This window comes from Lepidochelys olivacea (genome assembly GCF_965140295.1).
Source record: "Lepidochelys olivacea isolate rLepOli2 genome assembly, chromosome: 3".
In the NCBI taxonomy this organism is placed as follows: Eukaryota; Metazoa; Chordata; order Testudines; family Cheloniidae; genus Lepidochelys; species Lepidochelys olivacea.
The window spans coordinates 205,023,122-205,034,788 of record NC_140413.1 but is presented as its reverse complement, the minus strand read 5'-3'; the positions used below and the strand labels follow the sequence as shown (position 1 = coordinate 205,034,788).

Here is an 11,667-nt window from a genome sequence, read left to right as displayed (position 1 = left end):
CAGGATTTGGATAAAGACACATGGCAAAATTGTCTCAGCCACAGGAAACTCCCACAGGGCCAAATCCTGTTCACACTCACAAAAATCCACTGACTTCAAAGGAGTTTTGTATGTGTGTATAGATAGATATTTCAGTGGAGTGACATGAAGGATACATCTGGCCCTACGTAGCTATCATTTTATTTCTATTTCATTAACATTGATCTTTTAATGTTAATCTTGTTCTCCATTATTTACAGTCCATTATCACGGATAATAATCACACTTGCAAAATAGTTATAAAAGAATGTTTGGCCTGATTTTCAAAGGTGCTGGAACTTGCAGCACGCATGGACTCCAATGGGATCTGTGGGAGTTGGGCACTTCTGATAATCTGGCCAGTAACAAAATTGTTCTTGGTAAGGAAAGATCAGCATCTGCTGTTATTAGGGAGGTTGTGGGGAGAGGAGAGAAAGAACATTTCATTACCACATTTTCTATAAACCAGGTTTGTCAAGCTTTATTTGTATGCCTGTGAAATCACGCAGTGATTTTGCATTGCATAGGGTACATTTCCAATAAATAACTATTTACAAATGTGCTGCATTTACAAAACCATGGATTGAACCATTTACAGTAAGAAAGCTAGATTTCATGTAACACATTTCTTCTTCTGTTTGTTTTTTTTCAAAATTTGAAATGTATTTTGATCATTCTGGCATATCAGGAAAAAAATAATACCATGTGTTAGCAGTCTCACTTTGTATGTACCTACAGTTATTTTCACCCCAAAAGGGGAAGATTAGAAAAATCAAGTTTCTCAATCTCTTAACAGTAAACTTTCTTAAGAACAACCAGCTGGTAGCCTGCATACTTCTTTATCAATCAGTTCATCAATCAGGGTAGGGATAGGATACAGAGGGACCTAGACAAATTAGAGGATTAGGCCAAAAGAAATCTGATGAGGTTCAACAAGGACAAGTGCAGAGTCCTGCATTTAGGAAGGAAGAATCCCGTGCACTGCTACAGACTAGGGACCGAGTGGCTAGGCAGCAGTTCTGCAGAAAAAGATCCAGGGGTTACAGTGGACAAGAAGCTGGATATGAGTCAACAGTGTGCCCTTGTTGCCAAGAAGGCTAACGGCATTTTGGGCTGTATAAGTAGGGGCACTGCCAGCTGATCGAGGGACGTGATCATTCCCCTCTATTCGGCATTGGCGAGGCCTCATCTGGAGTACTGTGTCCAGTTTTGGGCCCCACACTACAAGCAGGATGTGGAAGAACTGGAAAGAGTCCAGCAGAGGACAACAAAAATGATTAGGGGGCTGGAGCACATGAGTTATGAGGAGAGGCTGAGGGAACTGGGATTATTTAGTCTGCAGAAGAGAAGAATGAGGAGGGATTTGATAGCTGCTTTCAACTACCTGAAAGGGGGTTCCAAAGAGGATGGATCTAGACTGTTCTCAGTGGTACCAGATGATAGAACAAGGAGTAATGGTCTCAAGTTGCAGTGCGGGAGGTTTAGGTTGGATATAAGGAAAAACTTTTTCACTAGGAGGGTGGTGAAGCACTGGAATGGGTTACCTAGGGAGGTGGTGGAATCTCCTTCCTTAGAAGTTTAAGGTCAGGCTTAACAAAGCCTTGGTTGGGATTATTTAGTTGGGGATTATGTCCTGCTTTGAGCAGGGGGTTGGACTAGATGACCTCCAAGCGGTCACCTATATGGCTGGGTTTGCTATCCCAGAATTGTAAAATGTACTGCTAGAAAACTGAGCACTGCTGCATATCAATATTTCATAGGCACGGGACCCTATCTAGTAGAGCTCAATCATGCTCCTCTTGAAGCCAATGTCAAAGCTTCCATAGAAGCAGAAAAAGGCCCTTGGAGTTCTCTCAGCATTTGGGCTTATTTTCTCCCACAATCTCATTAAGGTTATACTGCCCGTCTCCTTTGAACACTGGTCTGACCCTTGGCTTTTATAGCCTCCTAACCCTTCATCTCAACACTTGATAAAAGGATCTGGAAAGGAAAATGTGAAATAAATTTTTCGGATTTTGCCCACTATAGTACTGGATGGCAGACAGAGGACCTGAGCCTGCTCCCATTGAAGTCAATGGAAGTTTTGCCACTGTGTGGGTAGGACAGGGCCCATAGCAACCATCTGGACAGGGGCTGAGGGATTTAGCAGCGCTGGGCAAAAATGCCCTGCCATCATGTTAATAGGCAGCAGAGTTAAAACAAACAAAAGGAAGTATTTTTTCACACAATGCACAGTCAACCTGTGGAACTCCTTGCCAGAGGATGTTGTGAAGGCCAAGACTATAACAGGGTTTAAAAAAAAACAAACTAGATAAATTCATGGAGGATGAACAGGGATTGTGTCCCTAGCCTATGTTTGCCAGAAGCTGGGAATGGGCAACAGGAGATGGATCACTTGAGGATTCCCTGTTCTGTTCATTCTCTCTGGGGCACCTGGCATTGGCCACTGTCAGAAGACAGGATACTGGGCTAGATGGACCTTTGGTCTGACCCGGTATGGCGGTTCGTATGTTCTCATCAACAGGAGAATATGAAGTGGTTTTATTAATGATGTTTTAAGCTGACAGTGAGAGAAGGGGGAAAAAACCTCTAGAGAAAATGTGAATGGAACACACAACCGTCAGCTGGGAAGGCTTTTCCACCATAGCAAGAATGACACACCATTGACAGTTCCATGTACCCAAACACCCGCCCCCCTCAAAAACAAAAAACCTGTAACAAACAAACAAACAGCAACCAAATCAGCAGAGTTCTGACCCTGAAAGGGAGAAGGGGCAGAGATTCCATGAAGTCCATAAGGGGCTTTGCTTTTGCTATTGATTTTACATGAAAGGTGCTCAGATACTGTGGTAATGGGTGGCAGCACAAACCCCTAAAATAGATAAATGTGGGGAGCTGCAATTTCTTACAGATAACAAAGAGGACAGGACGATGGAAGGTAGGGGAAGAACTGATGGAAAGGTCTTTGCCACTTGTTAGTAATTAGCAGTTTTTAAAAAATAAACCAAACCTATATCTGTCGCAGGAGCATTCCACCTCTTCTCGATTGCTCAGTAGCTCCAGCCTGATGTGGGAAAGAACTCATGACACTGTCTCTGGATGAAAGCTGCTTTCACCATACCACTTCAAAGTCTAGTCAGTTGCATATATTCTCTTGTTTTATAGTCAGATTTCAATAGTCAGTTCCAAACAAGGGCAGTTTTTTCAATGCACAAAAAATAATGAAGTTCTCTCTTTAAACCCCACAAAGCTCGCCAAGTCTGGAAAAGGGGGGAAATCAAAAAGGCATCTAGGGGTTTCTTTAAAGATGCACAAATGGGACTAGCTCAGCATTGTATGCTCTACCATTCAGTTTTCTCATCTCTTGCAAAGCATATTTTTCTGCAGCTCGTTGAAAAATAGTGAATATTTTCCCTGCAAAGTTTTAATGACTTTCCTTGAAAAGTTTTCATCAGAAATTTGAAAAATTTCACCCAATTCCATCTTTTCCCCTTTCAATCCAATGGGATTCTTTACAGTTTCTGGTTAGTAGAGGGGCATCCGGGGGGAACTTGCTGCAGCATCACTCCCTTTTCTGTCCTGTTGCTACATTTATAATCCATGGCTCCATGAACTGGGAAGTGCTTCTTCATCAGGTGGTAGAGAATGGCCATCAGGACCAGAATTGTGGACAAGATGCCAATAATGATTCCGATCAGCACTCCAGGGTGGAGGCTGTCTGCAGGCGGTGGGACATGGGGGGGGACTGCTGTTTTTGGGTAGGGTTCCATTTCACCTGAAAACTCATCTTCAGAAATACAAGAGTGCTGCTTGTCAAGGCTGTACCCCTCCTGGCAAGAACAGGTGTAGCTGCCTGGCTTATTTGTGCACAGCTGTTCACAATAGTTTAGCTCACACTCATCAATATCAACACACATCTTTGCACTACCGTTGTGGTGATCCAAAACAAAGCCATCAGGGCAGTAGCACGTATCCTGTGTATGGGGGTCACAGTCTGCTGGGCATTCAGTCTGGTTGCAAAATAGGACACATTTATGGGGGTCCAGGGGGGATGGGGCGTATCCACTGGAGCAGCTGCAGCGGTAACCCCCTGGCACATCGTCACACTGGTGTTGACATTTCTCTCCGTCGCAATCTCTCACGTCCTCACATTTGCCCTCCACCAGCTCGTAGCCCGCGTGGCACTGGCAGGTGAAGCCCCCCTTGGTGTTGATGCACACTTGGTCACAAAGGCCCGGGTTGGTTTTACAGTCATCAATGTCTCTGCAGCTGATGCCATCCCCGGCCAGCTCATAGCCCTCGTGGCACATGCAAGTGAAGTTGAGGGCGAGGGGGATGCAGTGGTGCTCGCAGGGGGCGTCGGCACACAGGGAAGAGCAGCTGCGTTGGTCCTGGTCCAGCTGCTTCCCCTGGGGGCAGGTGCAGCGCGGGGTCCCGCCGTCCCCCTGGCAGGAATCCTCGCACCCGCCGTTCTCCAGCTGGCAGTGCCAGGCCCCGGGGCTGGCTGAGCTCCACCGCATGCCCCCGCTGCTGTGCTCTTGGCACACCAGCTCCACACCCAGGGCCGGGATTGAGGCAGTGGTCTGGGGAGGAAGGACCAGGAGGTCACTGTCCTGCGCCCCGAAGGGGGTGGTGTAGGTCACAGCCAGGCCTGCCCCGGGGGAGAGCTTGGCGCACGTGTCAGGGTAATTGTACTCACACAGGAAGCCGTCTGCTTCGGAGTCACACCGCTTCTCCTCCCAGGTGAGATTCAGCGCCGCCACGGCGACACACCGGCGCCCGCAGACGGGGCCGCCCGGCCTCCACTGGGTGTAGTCCGTGCGCTCGTCGCCCGTGACCCAGCGGAACCCCCGCAGCGGGCGGGCGGGCTCCGAGCACGCCTGGCCCGGGGGCAGCTGCAGCCCGATCCACAGGCTGGAGTCGCTCTGGTTCCGCACCAGCAGGGCGATGGCGGTCTCCGCCACCGTGGAGCGCACGGTCATGAGCTGCCCCCCGCGGGCCTGGCAGAGCCGGCTGGCGCCGGGGAACCGCTGCCGCCCCCAGAACAGGCCGAAGCAGACGTGCTCGATGCACTGGGCGCCCACGGGCTGCGGCGGGGCGGGAGCCGAGCGCCCGAGCTGGGCCGTGGCCACCAGCGCCAGGCAGAGCCCCAGCATGGTGCGGGGCGGCGGAGCTGAGCAGGGGCTGGCTGTCGGGGGGCTCCCCGCGAGCAATCGGCTGCTCCCCGGCGCGCCCGGCGCTGGGAAGTTTCGGTCATGCCTCCGCTCGCTCGGTGCCCACGTTTTTATAGGGGCGCTGCAGCGCAGGAAGCGCCGGCCCGGGCTGGGATCGCCCCCAGCTGCCGGAGCAAATCACGGTCACCCGAGGGGCGGAAGGAGGGTGGGTGGGAGACTCATTGTCTGCAGAAAGAGGCCGGGGGGCGGGGGGGGGCTGATGAAACAATCAGACCCCCTCCGCCCTGTGAACTCGCCTGTCCCTGGAAGAACAGCTTGGCCCTTTGCCGCACCAGGGAGTCGGCCGGATAGGCGGGGGGACACTCAGCGCGCCCCACCCCAAGCAGGGATTTCGGGGGTCTCTGAGCCCACGCCCTGAAACGCGCTTTAGCGCAGCAAGGAGAGGGGGTGGCTCATTCCGGCCCCACAAGAGACCCGTTTGGATCCAGGGCAAACGGAGGAGGTTAGTTCTGGGAACATGAAGTGGATCGTTATGTCCCAACTCTGCTTTTTGGTCTAGGTACGAACTGCTGCGTGTGAACGCTTCCCCTGCTCCTTGCAAAGAGACCATTCAGGGAGCAGATTTCTCAGCACGGATCTTCCAGGCGTGGGCATGTGTCCCTGTCACACGCCTGGCTGGACGCTTTTAAACCCGATCCCAGCTCCCGTTTCCCCAAGTGCACGAGAAGCAACCCGTGCCTGCTCCCAGGTTATAACAGAGGATTGGTGTTGAATGTGGATTGGCTCTGTGCGGGACTGCCTGTTCCCTAGGGAAGCCATGTGGCTTCCCCTAATAGCCCCTTCTTATTTCATCAGATTTGATATTATTGCTCGTATGTATCGTACTAGTGGGGCAAGATCCCGAACATTACAGGGGAGCCGCACAGCACAGGGTGGAGGATTTACTGAGCGGGTGTAACGAAAACCAGAGTGGGGGGAATGGCAATGAGACCTGCAGACTGGAGACTGTCTCATGGGAGCTGTAGGCGCACACCGCCTATAACTCCAGCTGGGGGCGCTGCTGAGCTCCCCAGCGTCACTGGCGGGAGCACGGACATGGATTCCCCTGCGCAAGGCTGGGGAAGCAAAGGACACGTTGCAGAGCTGAGCTGTAAACCGAACCCGCCTTGTTGAGCTAGCAGACCCGCAGCCCGGTCGGTGCGCTTCGCTTCGGCCTCTGCAGAGCGGATTGCCTGCTCCGCATTCCCCGTTGGGAAGTGAGGGAAGGAACTCGGGTCTCTCTGGGGGGGGAGCTGGAGTCTTCTTTCTCCCTGGCTTTTGCAGACGAATTCCGCCCGCGTGTTGAGAGCTCTTCCCAGCCCGCCCGTGGGAAAACGAGCCAGCAACCACACCAGACCCATCCCTGACCCTGATGGACAACAGCAGCTGCAAGTGTCGCTGACGTGAACACAGGGAGGGATACTTAACAGCGGATTTGGAGGGTGGTGAAGCGCCGGAACCGGTTCCCTAGGGAGGTGGTGGAATCTCCATCCTTAGAGGTTTTTAAGGCCTGGCTTGACAAAGGCCTGGCTGGGATGATTTCGTTGGGGTTGGTCCTGCTTTGAGCAGGGGGTTGGACTAGATGACCTCCTGAGGTCTCTTCCAACCCTAATCTTCTATGATTCTGTCAGTTTCTTCTGTGTTGTCTAAAATAACACCCCACCCCCCCAGTGTAGTAACTTAAATAAAAATAATGAATGTACTCCCAGCCCCCAAATCTGGACATTTCTTCCTCATAAAGGGATCACCAGTGAGGTTTCTCCCAACCCTAAAGCCTTTGTATGCAGCGTCCGTGTAAGTCTGCGACCTGCAATTATTAAAACATTTGGAAGCTGGCCAGCTCCATGCACTGCAGCAGGAACTGGGAGCCCCGTGGTTCTGATTCCCATTCACCCTGTTCTTCCCTGCTCTGGGAGAGTGGAGAGGTGAGGGGCACTTCTGTTTTCCCTGAGCTGAAATATGATTCTGGACTGGACACCTTGTGCCTGTCATAGAATCATAGACGGTCAAGGTTGGACGGGACCTCAGGAGGTCATCTAGTCCGACCCCCTGCTCAAAGCAGGATCAATCCCCAACTAAAACATCCTGTCAAGAGGAAAAGGTCACTTGGCTGCCTGGCTGGAGCCACATGCGTCAGCCTGCACAGCCCCACCAAGCAGGGGTTCCGGGAGGTCAGGAATACCCCTCCTTGTGGGCAGGGCAGTCTGGAGTGACTCAGATGTGCGTCAGAGGCATGGGCTGGAAAGGGAAAGGTTCCCCTCTCTTCCCAAAGTACAAGAGCACCAGCCAGCAGCATGCAAGGGAGCTGGGCCCCTGCCAGGCCAGTGCGGTCTGGAGCAGCAGGAAGTTTCACTACGGACAAAGGGTAAGATCGCGCAATACATGCATCTGATGAAGTGAGCTGTAGCTCACAAAAGCTTATGCTCAAATAAATTTGTTAGTCTCTAAGGTGCCACAAGTCCTCCTTTTCTTTTTGCCAATACGTTTTGAAGCAGAACTTTCCCTTGAGTTTTCTGGGGAGCTCTGCCCTACACTGGATTGGACCACACCAAGCTTGAAGATCATAGCAGGTGTTGTGAGGAGAAATACATTAAAAGTTGAAAAGTGCTTTGAGCTGTACTGATGGAAAGCGCTAGGTAAGAGCTAGGGATTATCACTATGATTAAATAATCCACTGCCCATGTCTAGCTTCTTCCATCCAAGACTCTCAAAGCTCAGGAGCCATCTGTATCTATCAGAGTATATCTCCATCTGTGTCTCTATGTGTATCATTCATAGTACATGAGTTCCTCAGATAAATTATAAAGTTCTACCTTCATTATTATATGACAGTAGTGTCTAGAGGTCCCGCCCAAGATCAGGGCATTCAGGAGATCTGCATGCTCTTCCCTGCTCTGCCACTGCTTTCCTGGGTGACCTCAGTCAAGTCACTTTGCCTCCCTGTGCCTCAGTTTCCCTATCTTAAAATAGGAATAATGATATCTACCTCCATTGGAAAGTGCCTTAAGATTTATGGATGAAAAGTGCTACAAGAGAGGTATTCTCATTATTGTGCTAGGCACAGCATGTGCGTAGAGCAAGAGAAAGCCCCAAAGCGCTTACAGGCTAAATAGACAAGACAGACAAAGAATAGGAGAAAGGAAGTGCTATTACCCTCATTTTACAGAGAGGGAACCGAGGCACAGAGAGATTAAGTGACTTGCAGAAAATCACACAGGGAGTCTGTGTCAAAGACAGGGATTTAGCTCAGATCACCTGAGTTCCAGTCCAGTGCCTTAACCACAAGCTCATCCTTGCGCCACACCATATTTCAGGGCGGTGTTATGGGCTACATGCAGCCCTCACTGTGTGCACATGCATTTCTGCTATCCAAAGGCTTGAGAAACTGATTTAAACTCACTGAACAGAGCCAGCAGTGAGGACTGTTTAATACAAATAATAATTCCAGTTAATGGGCAGTTGGGGTCTGAGGAACTAAGCTCAGACTATGTGATCTAATGGTGCCTTCTAGCCTTAAAAATCTATTAATCTATTACATGGTTGGGGGCTTAGGCCATCTGAGTGTCTCAGGCTGCCTCCTTTTATTTGCTCCTCTGGTAGGAGATTTCAGTCCCTCCATAGCTGGGACGCATGCAAAATGAGTATGGATTTATTTCATATAACCTGTTCCCAGCTGTCATTTTGCTGCTTCCCAGCCAACTACTCATACAGGGCTACATGCCACGTGTCTTGCAGCTGTCCTTACTGGCCGGAGTGGGCACGCAGCGAGTTCAGCTCCCACTCTGCTGTACAGAGTACTTACCAACTCCACAGCCTGTCCCGTAACGCACTGCCTATGCAATGTTTCAGGGAGCAGCACAGTACTACCGTGATAATACTAAAGTCAATTCTATATCGCACAGTTTGTACTGGTGACCCCTTTCACACAGCAAGCTTTTGAGTGCGACCCCCCCCCCTTATAAATTAAAAACACTTTTTATATACTTAACACCATTATAAATGCTGGAGGCAAAGCGGGAGTTGGGGTGGAGGCTGACAGCTCGTGACCCCCCCACATTATAACCTTGTAACCCCCTGAGGGGTCATGACCCCCAGTTTGAGAACCCCAATATAGCACTTCAGACCTGCACATCTCAAAGTGCTCTACAAAGGTGGGTGAGCTCTGCTATCCCCATTACTCCAGAGAGGGTAACTGAGGCCCAGAGAAACTAAGTGTCTTGTTCAAGGTTAGGCAGTAAGTCAGTCCCTGAATTGGGAATAGACCCCAGCCTGCAGACTCTTAACACATAGGATTGCAGCTGCCTCTGTTACAGAAATAGTGTCTTCTGTTAGCCAGTAATTCCTCTCAGCAGCGATAAAAGGTCACTCTGGTACACCATGGTTGAGGAGGATTTTACTGAACATGTAAATAATAGAAGCACTCCAAGACATTCCTTTTAGTTTTGGAGCAGTGCCTTACGCAGCGGTGGCTGGTGCCCAATGTAAGTGGGGATGGGGGTCCATACCCTTCTCCCCCATCTGATTCCCACCCTTCCTAGAGCTTGACCAGATTTTCACACTGGAAAACCAGGAGACTGGTGGGGTGTTGAGGGAGAGTTATAGTGGAGGATGATAAACAGAGATACTTCACAGTGAAGGACATGGTGGAAGAACACTGGGTTCCCCTCTGTAGTTCCTTCAGTGCCTTCTCGTCTCACTGTCCCTCCACTCTAACCTTTTCCTGCCCGTTGCCCTCATGCCCACCCACATCCCTTCAGCCATACTCATCATCATCCCTCATTTCACCCCCACGTGCCGCCTGCCCCATGCTCTTCCTTCCCAGCTCAGAACTCTCCACCCAGTCCCCTGGAGCCCCTTTCCTCCAGCTCAGCCTCCTCTTGTTCAGAAAGTCCCTAGTCCCAGCTCAAGCTCAAGCCCTGCTGCCCCATCCCACCTGACCCCACCAGGCTCAGCCCCTTCTCCCATGAGGAGGTAAAATCCACAACTCCTCAGGCTAGGACTCCCCCCTCCCCCCAAAACAGAGAAACTCTCCACTGCTCAGAATCTCCCCTGGCTCAACTCTTCCCCCATCCCACCCAGGCTCTGAACCCAATCTCCTCTTATAATCCTCTGAATGCTCCAGGGACCATCTCACCCGTGCCTGTCTGCTCCATTCTTGTGAACGGGCAGGGAATTCAATTCCACGGCGCTGCCTTTTCACATGAGCAGAGCCAGCACGGAGTGGATGACATGACAGTTAAGTGCATGCCAGCCATCACAATATGCTGTGCTCCCTAGATGTGCTCTTGAGGGGTCCCCAGTGGAAAAGCCAGGGGCAAAATTCCAGCCCCCTTAACATCAATGGGAGTTTTGCTTTTGATTTCAGTGTGGCCAGGATCTCACGCCTGGATTTTAACAGCATTGCAGCCATTGGTAGGAAGGTGTGAAAGTTTTTTCAGTGGCAAGGCGACATTTTTGAAGAAGAAGCTCTGTGTAGCTTGAAGGCTAGTCTCTCTCACCAACAGAAGTTGGTCCAATGAAAGATATTACCCCACCCTGCCTTCTCTCTAATATGTTTTAACTCCTGTCTCTGCCAGCAGATGGCATTTGATTGCGCACTCCAAGGATGCTGAGCTGCGGTTAAGTAAGTGCAATGGTGGTTAAACACATTACAATATAGTAGTGTTTTTATTCTGCTAACTCACTTAAGGGAAAACAAGATGCTTTCACTTTCTAATGGAGGCTGTTTCGTTTTTGTAGGCTAGAGACATACAGCAACAGCAGATCTTGACTTCGACATATGAAGCGGGTAACAAAGAGGCCAGGCGCGCGTTGGCGTGTCAGGCTCCTTAATAAAGGGTTAGACTGGGGAAGATTCTCTGTTCTTTGGAAGAGGAGAAAGAAGCCTGAAAGCTTCGGTGGGAATTTACTGAAATTTCCCATAGCAGCTGGGGACTTGGAAAACATTACCTCTTGCTTGAAGCATTATATTAATAATGATGAATGATCATCACAGGCCCCTTGCATTCTACAGTGGTTAACTGCAAAATAAAGCAGAGGCAGGGGAGTGGAGGTAAAATGGATTAGCTGATGAGACAGCCTTTGGGGATTTCCTCTCTGCGTTTTCGTGTTAGCTTCTGGTTACCCAACCCGAACAAACGGCGCTGACCCAGACTCAGCCTCTAGATTAGTCAGAGAATTTCATAAGCTGTCCACTTGCATGCTGTGCCAGCTGCATGGACATGTCCCCTGGGATGGTAAACAGAGCCCAGCATACAGGTGCAGTTGCTGGCAATCTGAATGATTTGGGCTCCAAAGAGGATAGTTTTCAGGACTATACACAACTCCTCTCCCTCCCTTCCCCTAGGGCGCCCACCTTTCAAAATGCAAAAACAGAATGCATGGCATTTAAAAAAGTAGGGGGAGAGGGAGTTATAGTATATGTGCACATTTTATA

The 11,667-nt window shown here is 50.2% G+C and overlaps 1 protein-coding gene across 1 annotated transcript; it reads right to left on the bottom strand.

The window, feature by feature from the left end:
- Positions 1 to 265: 265 nt before the first annotated feature.
- On the bottom strand, positions 266 to 5,345 carry THBD (thrombomodulin). Its single transcript, XM_084623570.1, has one exon. It carries the CDS (start codon positions 5,172 to 5,174, stop codon positions 3,531 to 3,533), a length of 1,644 nt encoding a protein of 547 aa, XP_084479696.1. The 5' UTR covers positions 5,175 to 5,345; the 3' UTR covers positions 266 to 3,530.
- Between the last annotated feature and the right edge of the window lie 6,322 nt (positions 5,346 to 11,667).